This window comes from Muscardinus avellanarius (genome assembly GCF_963383645.1).
Source record: "Muscardinus avellanarius genome assembly, chromosome: 7".
In the NCBI taxonomy this organism is placed as follows: domain Eukaryota; kingdom Metazoa; phylum Chordata; class Mammalia; order Rodentia; family Gliridae; genus Muscardinus; species Muscardinus avellanarius.
In genome coordinates this window covers 37769574-37797486 of record NC_137793.1, presented here as the reverse complement: position 1 = coordinate 37797486, position 27913 = coordinate 37769574, and the positions used below count along the sequence as shown (strand labels likewise).

General features: G+C 42.1%; 1 protein-coding gene across 2 annotated transcripts; it reads left to right on the top strand.

Moving 5' to 3' along the window:
* Positions 1-44: 44 nt before the first annotated feature.
* Positions 45-18924, top strand: PHAX (phosphorylated adaptor for RNA export; the record flags this gene model as incomplete). Of its 2 annotated transcripts, none has more annotated exons than XM_080698208.1 (5): positions 45-134; positions 3468-4081; positions 10720-10840; positions 13846-13929; positions 18655-18924. In XM_080698208.1, 5 exons carry the CDS (start codon positions 45-47, stop codon positions 18922-18924), a joined length of 1179 nt encoding a protein of 392 aa, XP_080554334.1. The 2 variants fall into 2 exon arrangements, with proteins under 2 accessions (XP_080554334.1, XP_080554333.1); XM_080698207.1 differs by having other exon boundaries at positions 45-140.
* Between the last annotated feature and the right edge of the window lie 8989 nt (positions 18925-27913).

Here is a 27913-nt window from a genome sequence, read left to right as displayed (position 1 = left end):
CCGCCGGAAGTGCTCTCCCGCTCGCCGCCCGCCGCCGCGGGAAGATGGCGCTGGAGGCCGTGGACATGGAAGACGGGCAGCTTTCCGACTCGGATTCCGACATGACGGTGGCGCCCAGCGACAGGCCGCTGCAGGGCCCGGTGAGTGGCGGGCGCCCGGGCGCGGAGGGGCCGCTCGCGGCTGGACGGCTGAGGCCCTGGGCGGGCGGGAGGCGGCCGGGCCGGGTCTGCCTTTGCCCACCGCACCGGGCTTGTGGCGCGGCGCCGGGCGCTGGGTTGGCTTAGTTCCGCCGTCTTCTCCTAAGTGGGCGTCTGCCTTGGCCGCCGGGCTGGGGGCGCCATCGGGGGCGCACGCCGCCTGGACCCCGGAACCGAGCGGCCGAGGCAGGAGGGTCGCGGGCTCCAGGCCAGCCTCGCGGTTTAAGTGAGGGAGAAAAGAGGAAAAGGACTTGGGGTGCAGCTGGGAGGTGGGACGCCCGGGGGCCCAGCGCGGGAATCGCCGGCCCCGCCGCCGAGGGACCTGCGCGGCCTCCCGCCCAGGCGGCCCCTCCGTGGAACGTCGCGAAGCCCCCGCGCGCGGGTTGGAGGATTCCCTGGAACGCGCCGCGCTTTGCCCGGGAAGGGCACCGCGGTGGGCGTGGGAGGTAGGGAGCCCGGCGTGGTGTGCACGCTGGTGATCCCAGCCTCCCCGAGGCAGGATCGCGGTTCGTGGACAGCCTCAGCTACTTAGCGAGGCCCTCTGCAATTCAGCGAGACCGTTTCAAAAAATAAAGAAAAAAAAAAAATAGGGCTGGGGGTGTTGTTCGAAGGTAGAATGCCCCTGGGTTCGACCTCCAGTACCGCAGTAAAAAAAAAAAAAAAAAAAAAAAAAAAAAAAAAAAAATTTTTGGAAGGTAGGAAGACTATTTTCTTACTGAGTCAACCACACACATTCCTATTTCTAGCATAGATCAGGAGATCAACAAATACTTTGGAAGCTTTTTAGTACAAAAAAACAGATCGAGTACAAAGTTAAGAGTTAGGAGAAATGAATTAATGTGTTTTGTTGTATTGAAGAGTGGCTATCATTAACAAGAATGTCTATATCAAAAATGCTAGAAGTTAGCCAGGCATGGTGGGGCACGCTTGTAATCCCAGCATTCGGGAGGCTGAAAAAGGAGGATCGCAGTTAGAAGCAGCCTCAGCCATTACTTAGGCCCTCTGCAACTCAGTGAGACCCTATTTCAAAATAAAGACTAAAAAATAGGGCTGTGGATATAGCTTAGAGGTAGAGTGCCCCTGGGTTCCATCCCCAGTACGGGGGGGGGGGGCGGGGGGGGGTAACGGACTAGAAGTTGTCAGGTGTGTTGTGTGTCTGTGATTCAACTCAATGAGGAGGCCGAGGCAGGAGGATTGCAAGGTTAAGTAAGGCCAGCCTGGGCAACTTAGTCAGGCCCTGGCAAAACAGAAAAGGGGCTGGGGTTGGAGCTAAGAGAGAGAGCACTTGCCTGGCTTGTGTGAGGCGCTGGGTTTAAACCCCAGGAACAAGGAGAGGAAAATAGAGGAGAGGATTTGGGATGTTATAACACAAAGAAACGAAACATTCTTGAGGTGGTGGATATGTTAATTGCCCTGATATTGAAACATGACAATATACACTCTTAAGTTTGTACAGGGTTTTTTTGGGGGGAGGGTAGGGAGTACTGGGAATTGAACCCAGGGACATTTACAGGCTACAACCCTAGCCCGTTATTTGTTTGTTTGTTTATTTATTTATTTATTTTTGTGGTGCTTTGGATTGAAACCAGGGGGCTTCTACCTCCAAGCTACACCCCCGTTTTTATTTTGAAACAAGGTCTCACTAAGTTGCTGGGGCTGGCCTTCAGCCTCCTATCTCAGCTGTCCAAGTACTCAGCTATCCAAGTATTATAGGTGTGTGCCGCCTTATCTGGCTTTATTTTCTGTGTTGATACAGTTTTTACATATGACAAAGTAAAGGTGAGCTGAGTGCAGTAGTGCATGTTTGTAGTTCCAGTACTTAGATGGCTGAGACAGGAGGATAGAATAACTTAATGCCATGAAATCTTCAGGGTTTTTTGTTTCATTTTTTCTTTCTTCCTTTCTTTCTTTCTTTCTTTTTTTTTTTTTTTTTTTTTTTTTTTTTTTTTTTGCAGTACTGGAGGTGGTACCCAGGGGCATTTTACCTCTGAGCTATACCCCCAGCCCTATTTTTTATTCTTTATTTTGAAACAGGATCTCACTGAGTTGCAAAGGGCCTCACTAAGTAGTAGCTGAGGCTGTCCTCGAACTGTGATCCTCCTGTCTCAGACTCCCAAATGTTGGGATTACAAGCGTGTGCCACCACACCCAGATCGTGTTGTTGTTGTTGTTGTTGTTGTTGTTGTTGTTGTTGTTTTGCGGTACTGGGGATGGAACCCAGGGGCATTCTACCTTTGAGCTATATACCCAGTCCTATTTATCTTTTTTTTTTTTTTTTTTTTTTTTTGGTACTGGAAGCCCTTCTACCTCCGGGCTACACTCCTAGACCTATTTTATATTTTTTTATTTGGAAACAGGGTCTCTTAAGCCAGAGCGGCTGACTTTGAACCTGCGCGATCCTCCTGTCTCCGCTTCCCAAGCGTGGGGATTACAAGTGTGTGCCACCATGCCCGGCTTTATTCTTTATTTTGAAACGGTCTAAGGTGTGGAGGACCTAAGTAACTGAGGCTGGCCACAAACCCGTGACACCACACACACACACACACACACACACACAAGCCTCCCAAGTACTGGGTTTATTGTGTGCACCACCACGCCCAGCTCAGATTTTCAGTCTATCAAGGATTCCTCCTATTAGGAGTTCACCATCTAATCTAAAAGGAGTGTAGCACAGAACCATGTAAAGGATGTTGATGTATCTTTGGAAAGAAAGATAACAAATTCTGTTTTAATTGCGAATAAAAATTATTGTGTATGTCATTTTCACACATTCTGATGGTAGTTAAAAAGACTGAAGTGTCTTAAAGGTAGGAATTAAGCCGGACGTGGTGGCACAAGTAATCCCCTTACTTGGGAGGCTGAGGCAGGAGGGTCACAAGTTCAAGGAGAGCCTCAGGAACTTAGGCCCTCTGCAATTAGTGAGACCCTGTTTCAAAAGAAAAAATGAAATAGGGCTGGAGTTTAGCTCAGAGGTGCAATGCCCCTGGGTTCCACCCCTGGTACTGGGGAAAAAAAGAAAAGAATTAAAAGCTTTAGTAAATTTTAGGAAGCCTCGGTGTTGCTTTAGCAGTAGAAATAAGAATTTGTGACTTTAAAACGGGCAGGTTTCATGTAGGACTTCAGAATAGTAGGCACTGAATTGCCTTCAGATCTGTCTTCAGATAAGTTCTATTTCGCAATGCTCCAGATGAATCTCCAGTTACTTTAAAATAGCTCAAGGTGGGTAGAATTAGTTTTGTGGAATTGACTGTTATTGTCTTTTACTTGCAGAAAGTCCTGGGTGGGGACAGTGCCGTGAGGACCTTCCAGAGTACTGCAACAGCCTGTGCACCAGTGTCACATTATCGGACTATTAAGAGTGCAGATTCAAGCGAAGAGAGTTTTTCTGATTCGGATGATGACAGCTCTCTTTGGAAACGCAAGCGACAGAAATGTCTTAACCCTCCTCTCAAACCAGAGCCTTTTCAGTTTGGCCAGAGCAGTCAGAAGCCACCTGCTACCATAGGAAAGAAGGTTAACAACATCTGGGGTGCTGTGCTGCAGGAGCAGAATCAAGATGCAGTAGCTACCGAACTCGGTATCTTGGGAATGGAGGGCTCCATTGACAAGAGCAGACAGTCTGAGACCTACAATTACCTGCTTGCTAAGAAACTTAAGAGGGAATCTCAAGAGTATAAAAAAGAATTAGACAAAGAGCTAGACGAATATATGCATGGTGACAAGAAATCAGGGTCAAAGGAAGAGGAAAATGGGCAAGGTCACCTCAAACGGAAACGACCTGCCAAAGACAGAATAGGAGACAGACTTGAAATGAATTACAAGGGCCGATATGAGATCACAGAGGAAGATTCTCAAGAGAAAGTCGCTGATGAAATTTCTTTCAGGTGAGCATTTAAATTGGACCCACAAATCCAGCACTTGGCCACATTTCTTCTACTTACAGGAAATAATAGATGCCTAATACATTTATAATGATTTTTTTTTGGTAGGAAAATTACATTTAGAAAAATCGGTCGTCTTAAAAGATCTTCCAAGTGAGCTTTTTACAAAAAGCAGGCAGAAGTTTTTCATGTTTGCAGTGTTTACAATGCTGATTCTCCCACTTGATAATGGCCTCAACCATCCCTTTTCCTCAAACCCAGAATTTTGTTCTCACTAGCTACTATGCTCTAAATTTAAGTACCCAATGTCATAAAATTGAGGGCTAGAAAACAACTTTTAAAAGTGTGCTTATCCCTAACACAATATAAACTACCTAGGAGTGTTCAGCTTCACTTGAAAGCAGGGATGCAGCAGGGAGTGGGGTGGGGAAGACCTTTTTATTTAATATCCTAAAGTGACTAAGAAAATGCCTGTTTAAGTATGTATATTATGTATCATAGTTAAGTTTAAGGATCAGGGTGACTGAAGGGCACAAAACACTGGGGCTCACATCTAGTTCTTCAGATTAAAAGCCATCCTTTAAAAATCAAAATGCCACAGCCCACTCGTAACATATGCTACTCCAAGGTCTCATTTAAGTCAAAGTGACTAGACAGTTGCTCTATCGGAAAAAAAGTACTAAGAATATTTATTGGGAAGGATACAAAATTCCTAATATAGCTACTTTGTTTGTTTATTTATGGTGTGGGTTTTGGGATGGAACCCAGGGGCATTTGACCTCCGAGCTATACCCCCTTCCCCATTTTTAATTCTTTTCTCTCTTTTTTTTTTTTTTTTTTTTGGTGATGGTACTGGAGATGGAACCCTTCTACCTCTGGGCTACACTCCCAGACCTATTTTATATTTTTTATTTGGAAACAGGGTCTCTTAATACAGCAAGGCTGGCTTTGAACCTGTGTGATCCTCCTGTCTCCGCCTCCCAAGTGCGGGGATTACAAGCGTGCACCACCATGCCCAAGTAGCTGAGGCTGTCCTTGAACCGCGATCCTCCTGTCTCAGCCTCCCAAATGCTGTGATTACAAGTGTGCGCCAGCACGCCCAGCTTACCTAATGTAGCTACTTTATAAGGAAATATAAATCTCCATAGACAAATTCCTTTAAACAGCTGGAATTCTACAAAAAGATTTTTTTTAAGGCAGCAGTAGAGTCTCCTACAAAGAACTTGGGCTTCACATTCAGACTGGATCAAATCCCAGCTCTGCTATAGCTATGTTAAATTTCTGAATTTCTCTAAGCTGTTTCTTATCTATAAAATGGAGATAATAGCACCTGCCATATAGGGATTAGATAGAACAGTATACAGCAGAATGGTAAGTGTAGGCACTCAAAAATATTGTTTACTTTTGGAATCATTTTTATTCAAAAAAATCTAAACCTTTCATGTTATGTTCAGAAAATCCTTAAAAAATATAAAGCTTGTTTGAAATTTAAAATTCTAAGGTTTTTTTTTTTTTCTTCTTCTTTTTTTTTTTTTTTTTTTTTTTTTTGCGGTTCTGGGGATGGAACCCAGGGACAAACTACCTCTGAGCTACACTCCCTAGCCCAATTTTTTATTCTTCATTTTAGAACAGGGTCTTACTGAGTTGCAAAGGGCCTAAATAGCCGAGGCTTTCCTCAAACCATGATCCTCTTGTCTCAGCCTCCCAAGCACTGGGATTACAAGTGTGCACCACCACGCTTGGCTACTTAGGTTTTTTTAAACCATTTTTTTAAATCACACTTCACCTCCCCGCTTTATACTATTTCAGTTACCTTCAGGCCTTTTATATACTATATTGTATTAATACAAATTTCCAAACCCTAATCTTTTCATTTCCTATTTTCTCCTCCTTTCCACCACCTTTTCTCATTTCTTCTTTTCGTCTTGGTTTGTATTATTAAACTAAAATGTATTATATACCTAGTATGTACCAGTGTTCTAAGAACTTTATGTGAACTTTAGCTCACTCTTCAGGATGGCTCAACTTAAGCCAGCTAGTGCATCTCCCCCTATTTCAAAGTTGTTCATTACTGTCCAGTTTCCTCTTATAAGTTTATTCTTTATTTTGAAATGGGGTCCTACAGGGCCTTACTAAGTAGCAGAGGCACCTAGCTCCTTTTTTATTTTGAAATAGAATCTTGCTATAAGTTGCTGAGGGTCTTGGTAAATTGCTGAGGCTGTCTCAAACCTATGCCTTCTGTCTAAGCCGCCCAAGTCCTAAGATCACAGGTATGCAACATGCACCCAACTTAAAACATCTTTTTTAACTCATGTAGTTTTGAGTGTGCTTTCATGATTTCAAAGAAAAACTTTATTGAGCTAGTCATGGTGGTACACACTTGTAATCCCAGAATTTGGGAGGCTGAGACCAGAGGATTGCAGTTTGCAGACAGTCTCAGCTACTGCTTAGTGAGGCCCTTTGCAACTCAGTGAGACTGTGGTGGAACACATTTGTAATCCCAGCATTTGGGAGGCTGAGACAGGAGGATCGTGGTTCAGGGACAGCCTCAGCTTCTACTTAGTGAGGCCCTTTGCAGCTTAGATCCTGTTTCAAAATAAAGAATCAAAAGTAAGGTGGGGGGAGTGGCTTGTAGGTAGAATGCCCCTGGGTTCAATGCCCAGTACCACAATAATTAATTAATTAATTAATTAATTAAAAATAAGGTTGGAGGTGTAGTTCAGAGGTAGAATACTCCTGGATTTCATCCCCAGTACCGCAAAAAAAAAAAAACTTCATTGAGTTATATTTTACATATGGCAATATTCACAATTTTCATGTATTGATTATTGGTTTTGGTAAATATATCAAATTGTACAACCATCACTCATTTTTTTGGTATTGAGTCCAAGGGCATTCTACCTCTCAGCTACACCCCCAGCCCAGTTTTATTTTTATTTTGAAACAGGGTCTCCCTAGGTTAATTAGAGTCTCATTACTTGCTGAAGTTGTCCTCAAACCTGTGATCCTCTTATCTTTGCCTCCCAAGTACTGAAATTACAGGCATAGGCCCAGATTTTTTAATTTTAATTTTAATTTTGCTGGGGATTGAACCCAGGGGCATTCTACCTCAAAACTATATTCCCAGCTCTATTTTGTATTCTCAGCCTCCCAAGTACTGGGATTACAAGCATGCAACACCATGCCCTATTTTTTTTTTTTCAATCAATGGATTTATTTTTTTAATTTATTTTTATTGGTGCATTGTAATCATACATCGCATTGGAATATAAGACTTGAGAGGATATATAAGCACACATCATCCAATTAGCCCTCATCCAGTCCCATCCCATTCCCTCCCCCTCCCTTGATCCCATGCTTGTTTAGTGATTAACTTTGATACATATGTTTATGTACCTCCTGCTTTTTAAAGAGGCTCCATCCTCCCCTTTTCCATACCCTCTGATTGGTCACCTTAATTACTTCACTGTAGGGCCCTTTCTATAGTTCGACCACTTCCTGTTGCCCCTTTCCTCCTAGTTATTGCTGATTAGGGGAAGCATCTGGTTTTAATTTTCTGCGATATTTCTCTGTGCATGCCACGTTTCAAATACCGATCCCACTCCGGCCCCAGTAGTGGCCTGGATACCGCGTGGACTGATCCAGACCTCACTGGCTCAAGCAGCGGCCTTGCCTCATGGGAGGCCCCGATTCTGGTCTCGTTGGCCCCGACACTAGCCTAACCCCTCAGCTGGCTCCGATCCCGGCCTCGAAGGCCCCAGCACCGGCCTTGTCTCACGGCAGGCTCCGATGCCGGCCTCACTAGCTCCAGTACCAGCCTAACCCCTCGGCAGGCTCCAATCCCGGCCTCGGAGGCCTCAATAGCGGCCTTGCCTCACGGAAGGCTCCGATGCCAGCCACTAGCCCCGGCACCGGCCTAACCCCTCGGCAGGCTCTGATCCTGGCCTCAGAGGCCCCAGCACCGGCCTTGCCTCACGGCAGGCTCCGATCCCGGCCACGCTGGCCCTGGCACCGGCCTGACCCCTCGGCAGGCTCCGATCCCGGCCTTGCCTCACGGCAGGCTCTGATCCCGGACTCGCTGGCCCCAGCACCAGCCTAACCCCTCGGCAGGCTCTGACCCTGGCCTTGGAGGCCCGAGTAGCTCCTTGCCTCACAGCTATGCCCTATTTTTTTTTTTTTTCTTTTTTATTGAAAGTCATTGTTTGCTGAGGTAAACCTGTAATCTTCCTGTCTCAGCCTCCCAAGTAATGGGATTTCAAGTGTGTGCCACCTCACTGAGCTGTATTATTTTTTTAATTTCTATTTTGAAACAGGGTCTCTCTAGGTTGGTGATAGTCTTACTACTTGCTGAGGCTGTCCTTGAACTGTTCCTCCTGTCTCAGCCTCCCAAATGCTGTGATTACAACCATGTGCCACCACACCAGGCTCAACCATTACTTTCTAAATGTATCCACCACCCAGTAAGAACCTTAGTGTTTGTTTATTTACAGTTAATTCTTGTCTCAAAGACAACCACTAATCTACATTTGTGCCTACAAATGTGCCTTATCTCAACAAATGGAATTGTATAATATGTGATCTCGTTCCTGGCTTCTTTTACTTAGTGGTTTTTTAATATTTATTTATTTAATTATTTTTGCTGTACTGGAGATGGAACACAGGGACAGTCTACCTCCAAGCTACACCCCCAGCCCTATTTTTTATTCTTTTTTGAAAGAGTCTCACTGAGTTTCAAAGGGCCTCACTAAGTAGTAGCTAAGGCTGTTCGTGAACCGCAATCTTCCTGTCTCCGCCTCCCAAATGCTGGGGTTACAAGCCTGTGCCCCCATACCCAGGTTCACTTAGTGCTTTTGAGATTGATCCATACAAATATCAGAAATCAATTACTTTTAGGTTTGTATGCGTCCAAATTGGATATGGATATTGGATGGATAGTCCACTTTTTGGCTATTATGAATAGTGCTATTGTGAACATGTTTTCATTTCTTTTGGTAAATACCTAGGAGTAGAATTGCTTAGTGGATTGCAAATTTACAGTTTATGTATTTTTCAAAAGGTCAGTGTTTTTGTATGTGGTGCTGAGAATTGAACAGAAGGCCTCGTGCATGTTTGGTAAGCACCTTACTACTGAGCTACATCCCCAGCTATTTTTAAAATTTGAGACAGGGTCTCACTAAGTTGCCCAGGCTGGCCTCAAACTTGAAGTCCTCCTGCCTCAGCCTCCAGGGTAGTTGGGATTATAGGTATGTGCCCCTGTGCCCAGCTTGATATTATCTATTTTAAAGTCCCCAAACAGAGGCTGGGATGTAGCTCAGTGGCAAAGTGCTTGGCTTGCAAGTGCAACACTCTGGGTTCATTCCCCAGTTCAAAAAATAAAAAGACTCAAAAAACAAACTAAGAACAACAACAACAAAAATTTTCTGGGAGTATTGGCACAGGCTTATAATACCAGTAGTTGGGAGGCTGAGACAGGAAGATCACAGGTTTGCGGTTTCCACAACTTAGTGAGACCCTGTTTCAAAATAAAGGAATAAAATAGGGCTGAGGGGTATAGCTCAGAAGTAGAATGCCCCTGGGTTCCATCCTCAGTACCCCTACACACACAAAATTTAAAGTCTCCATACCCATGGGCATGATGGTACACTTTTGTAATCCCAGTTCTTGGGAGGCTGAGACAGGAGGATTTTATATTTTATTTGGAAACAGGGTCTCACTAAGTTGCTGAGAGCCTCACTAAGTAGCTGGGGTTGGCTTCGAACCTGTGTGATCCTCCTGTCTCAGCCTCCCAAGCGCAGGGATTACAAGTGTGCGCCACCACGCCCAGCTTGAGGGCTGGATTTATAGTTCAGAGATAGAGCATCTCTGAGTTCAACCTCTAGTCCATATATCTCTGGAATTAGACAAGCTACTTTTAGGCATAATAATTGAAAGCATACTTGTTGTTTGTCCTGACAGGAGTAAACTCATTTTAACCTTTTTGTATTCAGACATGCTGTATTTACTTTGCTGTATGTGCACATTGTTTGTTTGTTTGTTTGTTTGTGGTACTGGGGTTCCTGGAAGCCCTTCTACCTCCGGGCTACACTCCCAGACCTATTTTATATTTTGGAAACAGGGTCTCTTACGCCAGCGCGGCTGGCTTCGAACCTGCGCGATCCTCCTATCTCTGCCTCCCAAGCGCAGGGATTACAAGCGTGCGCCACCATGCCCGGCCTTGTTTATTTATTTATTTATTGTATTTTTCGGGGTTGCTGGGGATTGAACTCTGGTACATTCTAGGTCCAGGTTACACTCCCATCCCGAAGTTGTTGAAGCTGGTCTGGAGCTTGCAATCCTCCTGTCTCAGCCTCCCAAATCCTGGGATTACAGCTGTGTGCCACCACACCTGGCTTGTACAATTATTTTGAAATCTGCCATCATTCATTAAGGCAAATGAAGAGGCCAAGTATGACCTTGCAGGTACTGTCTTCTTGCATGAGCCAAGATCAGGATGCTGTCGGTGATTGCTAGGTTAGTTGTCAGAGATTTAGAAAAGCACACTATTAGAATAGGTTTTTAATTCTAATTGAGCACTACACTAGGAATTATGGTAGATTTCATTAACAACATATAAGAGGTTAACTTTACTTTGTTCTTATCAGGTTACAGGAACCAAAGAAGGATCTGATAGCCCGAGTAGTGAAGATAATTGGGAACAAAAAGGCAATTGAACTTCTCATGGAAACTGCTGAAATTGAACAAAATGGTGGCCTTTTTATAATGGTAAGACTGCATCACAGTTCCTGTATTGTTTGTCATGTTATTTTTTTTATAAAATGTGTCTCTTGGACTTTTTATTATATATTATTGTAGTGTGTTTAGATTTTTTTTTTTTTTTTTTTTTTTTTTTTGGCGGGTCTGGAGATTGAACCCAGGGGCATTTGACCTCCAAGCTACACTCCCAGCCCTATTTTTTTATTCTTTATATTGAAACAGGGTCTCACTGAGTTGCATAGGGCATCACTAAGTAGCTGAGGCTGTCCACGAACCGCGATCCTCCGGTCTCAGCCTACTGAGATTACAAGCGTGTGCACCACGCCTGGCTCCTGTTTTTAGATTTTTAAAAATAACATTAACAGTGAAGACTGTACAAGTTCAGTACCATCTTTTTTCCAGTTGATACTTTCCTTACAAGAACTAGCCTGTTTCGGTATAGTTGACAAATCATCTCTTTATGATTCATTAAAGGTAAGGGCTAAAGTTGTAATTTTTTGTTTTTGTGGTTCTGGGGATAGAACCCAGGGGGCATTCTACCTCTGAGCTGCAACCCCAATCCTATTTTATTTTTTACTTGGAAATAGGGTCTTGCTAAGTTGATGTGAGCCTCCCACATACTGGGATTACAGGTGTATTTTAACACTCCCGGCATGACTTTTTTTAAAACTAGTCAAAGAGGACCCTGGAAGTTTAGGGTTTTTTTTTTTTATTTTTTTTTTATGGTACTGTAGATTGAATCCAAGCGCATTCTTCACTGAGTTACACCCTCACCCTTTATTTATATTTATTTATTTTTTGTGGTGCTGGGGATTGAACCCAGGGGCATTCTACCTCTGAGCCATACCTTCAGCCCTTTTTTTTTTTTTTTTTTTTTTTTTTTTTTTAAATTTTGAAACGGCCTTGCTAGATTGATGAGAACCTCAGTACTTGCAGAGGCTGGCTCTGAACCTACTATCCTCCCAAGTACTTGTATTACAGGCCTGGGCCACCACTCCCAGCTTAGTTTTTATTTAGAAACAGGGTCTCCACCAGAAGATCACGATAGCAGTTTGTGGTTCATGGACAGGCTCAGCTACTTATCGAGGCCCTTTGCAACTCAGTGAGATCCTGTTTCAAAGAAAGAAAGAAACAGGGTCTCCCTAAGTTAACCCCTGCTAGCTCTGAACTTGTGATCCTTCTTTCTTGAGCCTCCCAAGTACTAGGATCATGCATTCTTGAAAAAAATGCATGAATTGCCCATCCTGGGCAATTGAATAAGACCTTGTCTCAGCCAGGCATGGTGACGCATACTTGTAATCCAAAAAAACCCTTTCATTCTTCTTATGTTATAAAGCACAAGTATAGCATATCCATTTGTATTAAATGCTCATGGGCGGTGGGAGTAAAAAGAAAAAAAGTTAGAAAAGGCTCCTTGGGGGTAATAATGGAAAAGAAAGGTGAGAAAGACATTTGCTATTTTAGAATGACAGAAAAAGCTCCTCTGTCCAGGGCCACTCCTCAGCAGCTGCAGGTAAGATCTCGGTTAAGCAGCCTCACCTCAGGGTGAAGATGGAAGAATGCATGGCTTTCTTCTTTCTCATTACTTGTAGTTTGCAGTTTACTGTGTCTGTGAGGGGGGGTGCTGGGGATTGAGCCCAGGGGCATTTTACCTCAGAGCTATACCCCCAGCCCTAATTTGTTTTTTCTCTTGAAACAAAGTCTCACTAAATTGCTGAGGCTGTGTGTAAGTGTAAAACATACACACACTGATGATTGAACCTGGGGCATTTCTCCCTCTGAAGTACAACTCTCCCAGCCCTATGTTATTTTTTATTTTGGGGGAGGGGGGAAAGGTATTTGGAAGACTCACACCTCTCTCCCCACCATAATCTCCTTCTGCTTTCTGGTATGAGCAAGGAACCACTGTGGCTGGTCAGAGTACTTGAGAGAGAGAGAGTGGGGTAAAGATCAAAGAAGTAATGAGTCTGGTGGGAAATTGTTGGCACCTTAAAGAATTTGGGCACATGGTGGCTTACGCCTGTAATCTCAGCTATTTGGGAGGCTGAGGCAGGAGAATCCTAAGTTGGAGGCTATCCTGGGCAATTCAATAAGACCTAGTCTCAGCCAGGCATGGTGGCACACACATGTAATCCCAGTACTTAAGAGGCTGACACAGAAAGGATCGCAGGTGCGAGGCTAGCCTTGGCTACTTAATGAGTTCCTCCACAACTTAGTGAGACCCTGCTTCAAAATAAAGAATAAGCCGAGTATGGTAAAGCACGCTTGTAATCCCAGCCTTTGGGAGGCTGGGACAGGAGCATCGTGGTTCACAGCCAGCCTCAGCAACTTAGTGAGGCTGAGGCCCTTTGCAACTCAGTGAGACCCTGTTTGAAAATAAAGAATAAAAAATAGGCCTGGGGATATAGCTCAGGTAGAATGCCCGGGGTTCAACCCCCAGTACTGTAAAAATAAAAATAAAGACTTTGTCTTAAAATTAAGAACTGGGGATGTCGCTCAGTGGTAGAGTACCCCTGGGTTAAGATACAAAGGTATGAATCTTTTAGTATTTTCCTATGTGGCTATTCAGTAGCTCCATTACCACCGATTATTACATAGCCCCTTTTATCTTTTCTAGTTTGAAGTGCTCACATATCATTACTAACTTCTCATGTATATTTGGCTTTAGTTTTAGATTTTGTTTCATTGATCATTTCTAGTTTTATTTCATTATTTTAATTATTGAGGCTTTACAATGTATTTTAACATCTAGTAGAATATTTATTGATTTGGCCAGATGGCAGAAAATACAGTCATTTTAAGAATCAGAATTAGAATTGGACTTAAAATCTGGTATTCCTTTCATCTCTCTAGTGTGTCTCCATCAAAAGATGCTGCGGCGGTTCTTGGGAATTGTCTCTGTAGTTGGGCTTGGGATATAATTCAGTGGTCGGGTGCTTGTCTAGCACACACAAGTACTGCAAACAAACCCATATAAACAAACCCTAATTTAATGTTCCTGTTCCTTTTTGTAGAATGGTAGTCGAAGAAGAACACCAGGTGGAGTTTTTTTGAATCTCCTGAAAAACACTCCTAGTATCAGTGAAGAACAAGTTAAGGTAATGATAACGTTCTTGATTCCACTCAGCCTCTAGGTTCATTTCCTACCATCTCCATCACCTACTCAGGCACAAGTGGAGATTAGCTCGGAGGTCAGATGCCTCCGAGATTGTGCCACAATGACACATTGTGTCATTTCAAGTAAAACTTGTGCCTTTTGTACAGTCCTGCCTCATTTTATTCTTTCAGAAAGAAGAAAAGGCCGGGCGTGGTGGCGCATGCTTGTAATCCCAGCATTCGGGAGGCTGAGACCAGGATCTTGGTTCACAGACAGCCCCAGCTACTTAGCGAGGCCCTTCGCAACTCAGCAAGACCCTCTTTCAAAAATTAAAAAAGACTGAAAAATAGGGCTGGAGGTGTAACTCTGAAGTAGAATGCCTATGTTCCATCCCCAGTACCGCAAAAAGAAAAGAAAAAGAAGTTTTTGTTGTTGTTGTTGTTGTTGTTGTTGTTGTTGTTGTTGTTGTTTTTCAGTACTGGGGATTGAACCCAGGGGCATGCTATCTCCAAGCCACACACACCCCCAGACCTATTTTTTTATTTTTTATTTTGAAACAGTGTCTCACTAAGTTGCATAGGGCTAAATTGCTGAGGCTGGCCTGGAACTATTGATCCTTCTGCCTCCCAATTCTGGGATTACACAATTAGCATGGGCTACCATGCCAGGATTTATTTTTTATTTTAAAACAGAGTCTAAGTTGCTGAGGCTGGCTGTAAACCTGCGATTGATCTTGTCTCTGCATCTTGAGTACTGGGATTGCAAGTGTGCACCACCACACCCGGCTAGTTTCTTTTGTTTTTATGATGATCCTGGTATCTTGGCATGCAATTACTCTTCTGTCCTAAACTTTTTTATTATTGATCACTTGCAAACATACAGATCAGATGAAAGAACAATAAGATGAATACTCATGTATTCTCCGTGTAGATGACAAGGGATGGTTAATGTTTGGACATTCATTTTTCTTTTTTTTCTTCCTTGTACTATGGAGTGAATCTAGGAGCATCCATTACTAAAATTACAAGCAATTATATTTGAAATCTCTAGTCGATAACTGCTTTTCTTCTCATGGGAACAATATTTATTTATTTAGAGTGTGTGTGTGTGTGTGTGTGTGTGTGTGGTGTTAATGGGGATTGAACCTAGGGGCAGTCTACCTCTGAGCTACACCCCAGCCCTTTTTTTTTTTTTTTTTTTTTTTTTTGTAGTACTGGGGATGGAACCCAGGGGCTGTCTGTCTCCAGGCTATACTCTCAGACCTGTTTTATATTTTATTTGGAAACAGGGTCTCACTAAGTTGCTGAGAACCTCACTAAGTAGCTGAGGCTGGCTTTGAACCTGCGTGATCCTCCTGTCTCAGCCTCCCAAGTACTGGGATTACAAGCATGTGCCACCACGACCAGCTTTTTGTTTTTGTTTTCTGAAAGAGGATCTTACTGGGTTAATGAGTCTCCACTTGCTGAAGCTATCCTTGAACCTACAGTCTCCTGTCTCAGCTTTCCGAGTACTAGGATTACAGGCACACTTGTAATCCCAGTACTTGGGAGGCTGAGACCAGAGGATTGCAGTTCACAGACAGCCTCAGCTACTTAGTGAGGCTCTCCACAAAATCAAGAATAAAAATAGGGCTGGGAGTGAAGCTCAGAGGTAGAACGCCTCTGGGTTCAGTCCCTAGTACTAAAAAATAAATAAATAAAGATTTTTTTTTGTTTATTTGTTTGTTTGTTTTCTGGTTCTGGGGTTTGAACCCAGGGTATTCTACCTCCAAGCCACACCCCCAGCCCTTTTTTCTTTTTATTTTGAAATAAACAGGGTCTCACTAAGTTGCTGAGACTGATTTCAAACCTGAAATCTGTCTTGGCCTTCCAAATGCCGGAATTGCAGGTATATACCACCATGCTCGGCTAGTATGGCTTATTTTAAGAGTATGGATTGAAATCATATATGTTTTTTGTGTAGTACTTGGGATCGAATATAGGTACATTCTCCCTTCAAGCTGCAACCCCTAGCCCTTTTTATTTTTTGTTTTGTTATTGCCAGGTTCTGAGAGTCTCGCTACATTGCTGAGGCTGCCCTTGAATCTCAGTCCTGTCTCAGCCTCTCGAGTGCTGGGATTGCAGGGTGCATTGCTGCACCTGGCTGAGTTCAGACCTTTTGTTTTGCTGTAGTGTTGATTGAGTCCACACATGCTAGGCAGGCACTCTACCTCTGAGCTCTGCCCCCAGCTCCGTATTGTGCCTTGTTTTTCACAACTGATGCAACGATAGTACGCCCACCTCCTAAGGTTTTTGTGAGGATAAAGAAGTTAACGTGTGTGGAAAGTTTTTAATGCAAGGCACATAAAAGTGTTCACTCAGCGCCGGACTGTGTGTGCACACCTGCAATCCTAGAACCTGGTGGGTGGGTGCAGGATGATTGCAAGTTAGAGGCCATCTAGTAACTTAGTGAGACCTTCAACAGCTTAGACCATTTCAAAGTTTAAAAAATAAAAAGGGCCGGGCGTGGTGGCGCACGCTTGTAATCCCTGCGCTTGGGAGGCGGAGACAGGAGGATCGCGCAGGTTCGAAGCCAGCCGTGCTGGCGTAAGAGACCCTGTTTCAAAAATATAAAATAGGTCTGGGAGTGTAGCCCGGAGGAAGGAGGGCTTCCAGGAACCCCAGTACCACCAAAAAAAAATAAAAAATAAAAATAAAAAAATAAATAAAAAAAAATAAAAAGGGCTGGGGCATATATCTCAGAGATAGAACTCCTGGGTTCAATCCCCAGTACCACCCAAACAAATGTTTTTTATTAAATGATAGCTAGCCTTATTTTCTCCTAAAATATACTTTTTTGTTTTTCCTGAACCTTCTCATATATGTACCTCCTCCATTTATAGTCCTCCCTCATCTCCCCCCACCCTTGGGTACTGAGAATTTGAATTCAGGGAAATTCTACCTCCAGGCTACACTTCCAGTCCTAATTTATTATTTTGATTTTGCTAAGTTTCTCCGGGTCTCACTGTGTGGCTAAGGTTGGCCTTGAACCTAGCCCCTGTCCTCCAGTTCAGCCTCTGAAGCGTTGGGATTACCTGTGTGCCCACCAAGCCCAGTGTGTCCCGCACTTCCTTAGCAAATGCTTCTCCTACTCGTTCTCGTCATCAAAACACTTGTGTTCTGAAGCTTTTCTACTGTCCCCATTCATTTCAAAGTTTTACTTCTTCCTCCGCTATTCTATGTGCTTTATGTAACTATTAAGCATAAATTTGGGGGCCAAGCCTTCTTTATCTTACCACACTGCTCAGTGTTCTTTATAAATAAGGGATTTGTACTTTGTGTACTTTTTTTTTTTTTTTAACAGGTCTGGGAATGGAACCCAGGGGCATTCAGCCTCCAAGCTATATCCACTGTTCTTTTTTTTTTGGTATTGGGGTTGGAACCCAGAGGCATTCTACCTTGAGCTACACCTGCAGCTCTGTTTTTCTCATTTTGAAACAGGGTCCCACTAAGTTGCAGAAAGTCTCACTACCTGAGGCGAGCCGTGAACCCACAATCCTCCTGTCTCAGCCTCCCAAGTACTGGGATTACAAGCGTGCACCATCACGCCCGGCTTATATTTCTTTATTCTTTATTTTGAAACAGTCTCACTAGGTTGCAGAGGGCCTAAGTAGCTGAGGCTATCCACGAACCGCGATCCTCTGGTCTCAGCCTCCCGAATGCTGGGATTGCGAGCATGCGCCACCACGCCTGGCTTAAGAAAAAAGTTTTTGACAAAGATGTACATGTACATGTTAATTGCAGTGATATTTATTAAGGTCGGTGCTAGACCTGGAACCAAGGCAGACTACAGTCTTATGCCATAGCCAGTTTATTCTAGGACCTGCAAGGTTTTATCATCCAGCAGGACCCAGGAGGTTTTTAGAGGTTACAGACTATGTACAGCTCTAGGCATGTAGCACAATAGTCTCAGAAAGCCAAGTCAAGGTCTTCTGCAAAAAAATCTATCTGGTTACAAGGAATATACATATTTCTAGAGTGTGAGAACACAGCCAAGGACACATCTCTGTACAGAGCACACTGAGTGAAAGACCTTTGTCCATGGAGTTTTCTCATAACTCAGTGTGTTCCCTCATGAGATGTTTTTATTAGCCCGTCTCCCGACAAGATAGGTGGCATCATTCTTCTTACACAGACGTCGTTTGGTTCCATAGCACAGGCTTACACGTGTAGTTATGATGACATTTCAGAGTTTGTAAATCGTTATTCTATAGACTTCTATTTTATTTAAACTCAAAACAGCATGACTTTTGTATTTCATTTAGAAAACTGTAGAAGTCCGGTTGAGTGGTGCATGCTTGTAATCGCACGACTTGGGAGGCTGAGATAAGAGGACCATAGATAGGTTCAAGGCCAGCTTCAACATCCTAGCAAAAGCTGTTTTTTTTTTTTTTTTTTCTTTTAAAGAAGAAGGGCTGGGTGTGCAGCTCAGAGATAGAATGTCTCTAGGTTCAATCCCCAGTACCATATATGCACACTGAAAGAAAACTATACAGATGATGTGTCAGGGTGTAATAAACGTGGGGCTTAAATCAATACTAGGTTGGATTCTATTGTAGTTTCAATCTTATTTAATATCTTAGATTCTCTGTCTGAGAATGAGCCTATGAATATTAACTTTAAAATATGAGAAATGTGCTTAATAAATGGTAGTTATTTTCAAATAAAGTTGTTCATTTCTGTTATAGGACATTTTCTATATCGAAAATCAAAAGGAATATGAAAATAAAAAAGCTGCTAGGAAGAGGAGGACACAGATATTGGGTAAAAAAATGAAACAAGCTATTAAAAGTCTGAATTTTCAAGAAGATGATGATACATCTCGAGAAACTTTTGCAAGTGACACAAATGAGGCCCTGGCCTCCCTGGACGAGTCCCAGGAGGGGCACGGGGAAGCCCGGCTGGACACAGAGGAGGCCATCGAGGTGGACCATTCTCACGACCTGGACATCTTTTAAGCATACTTTGGACATTTCTGGGGAATAAGCCTTTTAAAGTAACATTGTAACAGACTTTCTACTGAGTTTGTTTTGTTTTACTTTCCACTGATAAACATGAGAATGGGAGAACAGAGAAATGTTTCTTGTTTTAAATAAAAATTAATATATGCAGGGAGATGAATGCAATTGATAGGAACATTTAAAGATGGCTCATATCAGTACTTTATATATAGCACAGGATTTAATTTCTCAGTTGCATGTGCTAATTATGAGTATTACTAGTTGATAATTAGTTTCATCCTGATCATTATAACACACCACTCAAAAGTTTGTTTTGTTTTTCTGATCTGTAGTGAATTATGCTTTGGTTTTAAAACATTCCATTAAAAAAATCCAGATGGGACACACAAATTAAGCTATTACAAATGCATTCAAATTTGTTTTTTCTGTGTTTGTAAAATCTTAAGCAGTTTTAAGATAGGCACTAAAGACAATTTATACCTAAAGTTCTTCCCACTTGTTGGTTTAGAAACAAATAAATGTCAGAGGCTTATTACAGAAGTATTGGTTGCTATGTTTATTTTTTACTTATTAGTTAATTTGGTCGTAAGCCAAATCCTGAATGCAGCCCATACCTCGTATTTATCATGGACGGTTTAAATTCCCAGTAGACTGGCCTAAGACCTTACCTTAAGGAAGTTAGGTTGTAAAATGTCACATCTGCATGAAGTTTCACATTACTCATTCTGATTACAGAAGAAAGTGAAAGTTTATTTAAGATGTTCCAAGGGTTAATTCTACTTTACAAAATATCTTAAGCAAAATGTACTTTGTAAGCAAAAATTTGGGGGTTTAAGCAAAAATGTATAATTTAGCAATTAAACTATTCTTTACAGTGTACTTGAAGTCTTTCAGTAGTTCCTAAAAATATAGTCATTAAAGTTGGATTTAAGAGGAAAGTGGTTATTGGTTGATTTTTATTTGTAAATAATGCAAAAGTGAAATTCGATTTTTGGCAGTCCTTAACCTCAATGACTATTAGGTGCTGAGGTAAGTATGAAGTGGAGCCACACCTCCACCCCAGTTTTATGGGGGTTTTTTGTTTGTTGGTTTGATTTGTTTTGTTTTTTTTTTTTTTTTTTTTTTTAATTTTATTTTATTGGTGCACTGTATTCATACATCATAGTGGGATACAAACTTTTGTAGACATACATGCACAGATCGCCCAGTCAGCCCCCACCCGATCCCCACCCCATTCTCTCCCCATCCCTCCTTCCCATGCTTGGCTTAGTGGTTGACATCTAGTATTATAGCAATTTATCCAAAATTAAAAATGATAATCTCTCATGACAGTTTCATTTGTCTGATACCAAGCGTTTGATGATTTAAAGATAGCATTTCAATATTTCTTTTTGCTTTCTTTCTTACTAGAGCATATTTTTTTTCTGTTTTTTTAGGTGAAACTATCATATATTTATATATTTATTTTTCAGAAAAAAATCTATTCTAATATGGAATATGAATTCTAGATACCCAAAACGATCTTGAAAAAGAACAAAGCTAGCAGATACATATTTTCTGATTTCAAACCATATAAAGCTACAATAATTGAAACAGTGTAGTACTGTTCTAAAGGCAGATATATAGACCATTGGAGTTAAATACAAGCCTAGAGCTAAATTCTTCCCTATATTGTCAAGTTATTTTTGACAAGGTTTCCACGAACATTTGGTGGTGGAAATAATAATCTTTTAACTAAATATTGTTGAAAAATAATAATTACATGGAAAAGAATAAAATTGGACCTTTACCTAATCCCATATACAAGTATTAACTCAAAATAGATAAAAGACCTAAATATAAATCTTAAGACTATAAACTTTTAGGAGAAAATCTGGGTCATAAAACCTCACAACATTGAAATTGGCAGTGATTTCTCGGATATGATTTCAATGGCACAGGCAACAGAAGAATATACAAACTCCCTAAAAAATAAAAGAAAATATTGTATATCCAAAGACAATGTAAACAGAGTTAAAAGTTACTAATAGAATTGGATAAAATATTTCCAAATGCTATATCTGAAGGTATATTAATATTCCAACTAGAAATCCTAAAAATTAACAACAATAAAGGCAAACAATACAACTTAGAGATAGGTAAAAGACTAACATAAATAATGAATCTCCACAGATAACCAATCTTAGTTGTCTGTTGGATGGAAACTCTTGTTTCTCTGGTTCTGGTGAGTGTTACCTATTTCTTCTTTGTAGTTAATCTCTTTGAGTATTTTCTCTAGCGCTGGTTTTGAAGACATAAATTCCTTCAGTTTCTGTTTGTCATGGAAGCTTCTTATTTCTCCATCTAATTTGATAGAAAGTTTTGCTGGGTAGGAAATTTTTGGCTGGAAGTTGTTTTCTTTCAGAGTTTGGAATATGTTACTCCAAGCCCTTCTGGCTCTCATGACTTGGTTTGGGAAGTCTGGAGTGATTCTAATTGGTTTGCCTCTGAATGTCACTTGGCCTTTTGTTTTTGTTGCCTTTAAGATTCTCTGCTTGGCTTCCACATTGGTCATTTTGACAATTATATGGCGTGGGGATCCTCTTCTCCGATCCTGTCTAAAGGGAGTTCTATAAGTTTCCTGGATCTGTGTATCAACCTCTTGCTCTATATTTGGAAAATTTTCTGCTATTACTTCCTTGAAGAGATTGTTGATCCCTTTGGTATCACTTTCTTTTCCCTCCTCTATTCCAATTATTCTTAGGTTAGCTCTCTTAAGATGGGCCCATATTTCTTCAATGTCAGATTCCTGCTGTTGGATATTTTTTTCTAGATTAGAAACTATGCATTCATTTTTGGATTGCTCATCTTCTAAGAGCGAGATTCTGTTCTCCATGTGGTCTAATCGGTTGTTTGTGCTTTGAATTGAGGCCTTTACTTCATTAATTGCATCCTTTATCTCTTTTTGGCTCTCTCTGAGTTCTTTTCGAAGCACCTCTATTATTTCTACAGTTATTTTCCTGATTTGATCTTCTAAAAATCTCTGATTTTCTGTTTTATCAGGTTCTGATGTTGTGGGGTTGTGCACATTCATTACTCCAGTGTTATTCCTCTTTCCCATGATTTCGGAGGTTTGTGCCTTCTCTGGGTTCTTCCCTTGGGTCACTATGGCTTCACTTAAGGTGCTCTGGATCTCGAGTCTGTATTATCTCAGACCCCACTACTCCTTTACTGGGTTGTATCACAGAGTCTCCGACCCAGGGAGTCGATAGAGGCTGCTTTAAACTATGGGGGGTGCCAGGTTGCACGTTCTCCTATGGTGTGATATCTCTGCCACCACCACTCCCTCACTGGGTCAAGTCCCAGGAGGCCCAATACTGCGATTTCTCCTCTGTGGCCCGCAATTTGACTCACTGTTCTTGAGTACGCAGATGTAGCTGTACTGGACTCGGTGAATTCACTGCTGCTGCCGCCGCCGGTGGCAATATGGCGCCTCTGCCACGCCCTCGGCCATGAGGCTGGCGTATTTTTTCTTCTCTGGTTTTGATTTCCACTCTGAATCCCTGTAGCGTGTGCTGAGCTCAGCCACTGGGAGCTTTAAATGCTGTCTGCGCCGAAAGATCCCGCCTGGCTGTTTCGCAGCGGCTCACCTGGCTTGCTGTAGCCGTCCGTTGAGTTCGCCGCTGCCGCCGGCAGTATGGCGCTGCTGCCGCGTCCTCGGGCGCGTGTGTCTCCTCTGTGGCCCTGAGTTCTGTTCTCAGTCCGCTTTCTCTCTGGAGCCTGGTGGTTTTTTTTGTTTTTCTGGTGATGGTGTTTTCTGGCTATGAAAGGCGCTCTTTTTGTGGTAATGGAGATTGGTTGTTAGCGGGACTCTTAAGCCCCGCTTTTCTCGGTCGCCATCTTCCCGGAAGTCTTGTTTTGTTTTTTTCTTTCAGTACTGGGGATTGAACCCAGGGGCATTCTACCTCTGAGCTCCACCCCAGTTCTACCTTTCTTTCTTCCCTCCTTCCCTCCCTCCTTCCTTCCTTTCTTTCTTTCTTTTTTTTTTTTTTTTTTTGGTGGCACTGGGGTTCCTGGAAGCCCTTCTACCTCCGGGCTACACTCCCAGACCTATTTTTACATTTTTATTTGGAAACAGAGTCTCCTAAGCCAGTGCACGTGGCTGGCTTCGAACCTGCGTGATCCTCCTGTCTCCGCTTCCCAAGCGTGGGGATTACAAGCATGCGCCACCACGCCCGGCTCGCTTGCTTGCTTGCTTGCTTGCTTGCTTCTTTCTTTCCTTATTATTTTTGTGGTACTAGGGATGGATTCTACCTCTGAGCCACAGGGGCATTCTACTTCTGAGCAACACCCCCAGCCCTATTTTTTATTCTTTATTTTGAAACAGGGTCTTGCTGCAATGCAAAGGACCTGAGTAGCTGAGGCTGTCCGCAAACCACGATCCTCTTGTCTCAGCCTCCCAAATGCTGGGATTACAAATGTGTACCACAATGCCCAGTTTATTCTTTATTTTGAAACAGGTTGCAAAGGACCTCACTAAGTAGCTGAGGATTGATGTGAACCTGTGATCTTCCTGTCTTAGCCTCCCAAGTACTGGGATTACAAATGTACGCCACCACACCCAGCTTTTTTATTCTTTATTTTGAAACAAGGGTTCTCTAAGTTGCAGAGGATCTCACTTAAGTAACTGAGACTGGCCAGGAACCTGTGATCCTCCTGTCACCATGCCCAGCTAACATTAGAGCTTTTTTGTTGTTTTTTGCAATATCAAGGATTTAACCCAGGAGCATTCTACCTCTGAGGTACACCCCTAGTTTTATTTTTTATTCTTGATTTTGAAACAGGGTCTAAGTTACAGAGGGCCTCACTGAGTACCTAAGGCTGGCTGTGAACCTGCAATCCTCCTGTCTCAGCCTCCCAAGTACTGGGATTACAAGCGTGCACCACACCCGGCAACATTAAAGTTTTTTTAAAGGCAATAATGCCTACGGCTACTTTAAGATTGCCCCTTTGGCCCCTACCCCAGTTCATGTTAATAGTTGTTTCTTCACCATTTGAAACCAAGGAGTTGGACTTAGATTGCATCCTACTGTCGCAAGAAACCAATGCTTCCATTTTTAAGGCTATCCTTTTTATAAGATTGCATTTCTCTAAACTGTTCTAGATATCCAAAAGAAATTGTTCAAACTATCCCCAGTTATAAGACTGGCATATCTTGCAATAATTATTCCTGCTCAACCTAACATTTTTTCTACTTCCTGTCTAATAGGATTTACACCAAAAGTACTCCAGCTCTCTGTCATGGTGGTTAAGGGGCTCATCCTCGCTTGGGACTTTATTAAAAGGGGTTTAGAAATTAAAATATTCTGTAATATAACAAGATAAATGGGTTGAATTGGTTTGGATTTAAGCAAGTTGACTTTACACACTTACAGGACATTAAGAAATAAGTGGTGGAGGGGTATGTACCAACTATGACATGCAGTATATAAATAGGAAAGTTAGGAGAAATCGAGAATGTGCTGACTTGTAACACTTAGTCCAACACATTTTGTTTGTTTATATTGGAAACTGAATCCCAAGGCATTCTACTTCTGAGCTATGTTCCCTAGACATTTTTTTTTTTTAATTTTATTTTATTGGTGCACTGTATTCATACATCATAGTGGGATACAAACTTTTGTAGACATACATGCACACATCGCCCAGTCAGCCCCCACCCGATCCCCACCCCATTCTCTCCCCATCCCTCCCTCCCATGCTTGGCTTAGTGGTTGACATCTAGTATTATAGCAATTTATCCAAAATTAAAAATGATAATCTCACATAACAGTTTCATTTGTCTGATACCAAGCTTTTGATGACATAAAGATAACATTTCAATATTTCTTTTTGCTTTCTTTCTTACCAGAGAATATTTTTTTCTTTTTTTTAGGTGAAACTATCATATATTTATTTTTCAGAAAAAAATCTATCCTGATATGGAATATGGACTCTAGATACCCAAAACAATCTCGAAGCAAAAACAAAGCTAGAAGATGTATATTTTCTGATTTCAAACCATATAAAGCTACAATAATTGAAACAGTGTAGTACTGTTCTAAAGGCAGATATATAGACCATTGGAGTTAAATACAAGCCTAGAGCTAACTTCTTCCCTATATTGTCAAGTTATTTTTGACAAGGTTTCCACGAAGATTTGGTGGTGGAAATAATAATCTTTTAACTAAATATTGTTGAAAAATAATAATTACATGGAAAAGAATAAAATTGGACTCTTACCTAATCCCACATACAAGTATTAACTCAAACTAGATAAAAGACCTAAATATAAATCTTAAGACTATAAACTTTTAGGAGAAAATCTGGGTCATAAAACCTCACAACATTGAAATTGGCAGTGATTTCTTGGATATGATTTCAATGGCACAGGCAACAGAAGAATATACAAACTCCCTAAAAAATAAAAGAAAATATTGTATATCCAAAGACAATGTAAACAGAGTTAAAAGTTACTAATAGAATTGGATAAAATATTTCCAAATGCTATATCTGAAGGTATATTAATATTCCAACTAGAAATCCTAAAAATTAACAACAATAAAGGCAAACAATACAATTTAGAGATAGGTAAAAGACTAACATAAATAATGAATCTCCACAGATAACCAATCTTAGTTGTCTGTTGGATGGAAACTCTTGTTTCTCTGGTTCTGGTGAGTGTTACCTATTTCTTCTTTGTAGTTAATTTCTTTGAGTATTTTCTCTAGCGCTGGTTTTGAAGACATAAATTCCTTCAGTTTCTGTTTGTCATGGAAGCTTCTTATTTCTCCATCTAATTTGATAGAAAGTTTTGCTGGGTAGGAAATTTTTGGCTGGAAGTTGTTTTCTTTCAGAGTTTGGAATATGTTACTCCAAGCCCTTCTGGCTCTCATGACTTGGTTTGGGAAGTCTGGAGTGATTCTAATTGGTTTGCCTCTGAATGTCACTTGGCCCTTTGTTTTTGTTGCCTTTAAGATTCTCTGCTTGGCTTCCACATTGGTCATTTTGACAATTATATGGCGTGTGGATCCTCTTCTCGGATCCTGTCTAAAGGGAGTTCTATAAGTTTCCTGGATCTGTGTATCAACCTCTTGCTCTATATTTGGAAAATTTTCTGCTATTACTTCCTTGAAGAGATTGTTGATCCCTTTGGTATCACTTTCTTTTCCCTCCTCTATTCCAATTATTCTTAGGTTAGCTCTCTTAAGATGGGCCCATATTTCTTCAATGTCAGATTCCTGCTGTTGGATATCTTTTTCTAGATTAGAAACTATGCATTCATTTTTGGATTGCTCATCTTCTAAGAGCGAGATTCTGTTCTCCATGTGGTCTAATCGGTTGTTTGTGCTTTGAATTGAGGCCTTTACTTCATTAATTGCATCCTTTATCTCTTTTTGGCTCTCTCTGAGTTCTTTTCGAAGCACCTCTATTATTTCTACAGTTATTTTCCTGATTTGATCTTCTAGAAATCTCTGATTTTCTGTTTTATCAGGTTCTGATGTTGTGGGGTTGTGCACATTCATTACTTCAGTGTTATTCCTCTTTCCCATGATTTCGGAGGTTTGTGCCTTCTCTGGGTTCTTCCCTTGGGTCACTATGGCTTCACTTAAGGTGCTCTGGATCTCGAGTCTGTATTATCTCAGACCCTACTACTCCTTTACTGGGTTGTATCACAGAGTCTCCGACCCAGGGAGTCGATAGAGGCTGCTTTAAACTATGGGGGGTGCCAGGTTGCACGCTCTCCTATGGTGTGATATCTCTGCCACCACCACTCCCTCACTGGTTCAAGTCCCAGAGGCACAATACTGGGATTTCTCCTCTGTGGCCCGCAATTTGACTCACTGTTCTTGAGTACGTAGATGTAGCTGTACTGGACTCGGTGAATTCACTGCTGCTGCCGCCGCCGGTGGCAATATGGCGCCTCTGCCACACCCTCGGCCATGAGGCTGGCGTATTTTTTCTTCTCTGCTTTTGATTTCCACTCTGAATCCCTGCAGCGTGTGCTGAGCTCAGCCACTGGGAGCTTTAAATGCTGTCTGCGCCGAAAGATCCCGCCTGGCTGTTCCGCAGCGGGTCACCTCGGCTTGCTGTAGCCGTCCGCTGAGTTCGCCGCTGCCGCCGGCAGTATGGCGCTGCTGCCGCGTCCTCGGGCGCGTGTGTCTCCTCTGTGGCCCTGAGCTCTGTTCTCAGTCCGCTTTCTCTCTGGAGCCTGGTGGTTTTTTTGTTTTTCTGGTGATGGTGTTTTCTGGCTATGAAAGGCGCTCTTTTTGTGGTAATGGAGATTGGTTGTTAGCGGGACTCTTAAGCCCCGCTTTTCTCGGTCGCCATCTTCCCGGAAGTCTCTAGACATTTTTTATTTTTTATTTTGAAACAGGATCTTGCTACATTGCTGAGGGTCTTGCTAAATTGCTGAGACTGGCTTTGAATCTGTGATCCTCCTGTTTCAGCCTCCCAAGTACTAGAATTACAGGCATGAGTGACCACACCTGGCTGGCTGGCTTATTTATGTAGCACTGGGAATTGAATCCAGGAGTGTTTTTACCTTCTGAGCTATACCCTCATCCCTTTTTATTTTGAAATAGGGTCTCACTACATTGCAGACAGCCTCCCTAAGTTGCTGAGGCTGGCCTCCAACCTGCAATCCTTTCTCAGTCCCCTAAGTATGGAGATTGCAAGCATGTCCCATTTTTAAATTGTTCATGGCGTGTTTTTTTTCCAGGAAGAGATTAAAAAAAAAAAAAAAAGTGCAAGCCGGGCATGGTGGCACACACTTGTAATCCCGGTGCTTGGGAGGCTGAGACAGGAGGATCACGCAGGTTCAAAGTCAGCCACAGCTACTTAATGAGGCTCTCAGCAACTTAGTGAGAACTTGTTTCCAAATAAAATATATAAAATAGGTTTGGGAGTACAGCCCGGAGGTAGAAAGCCTCTGGGTTCTACCCCCAGTACCACAAAAAAACAACAA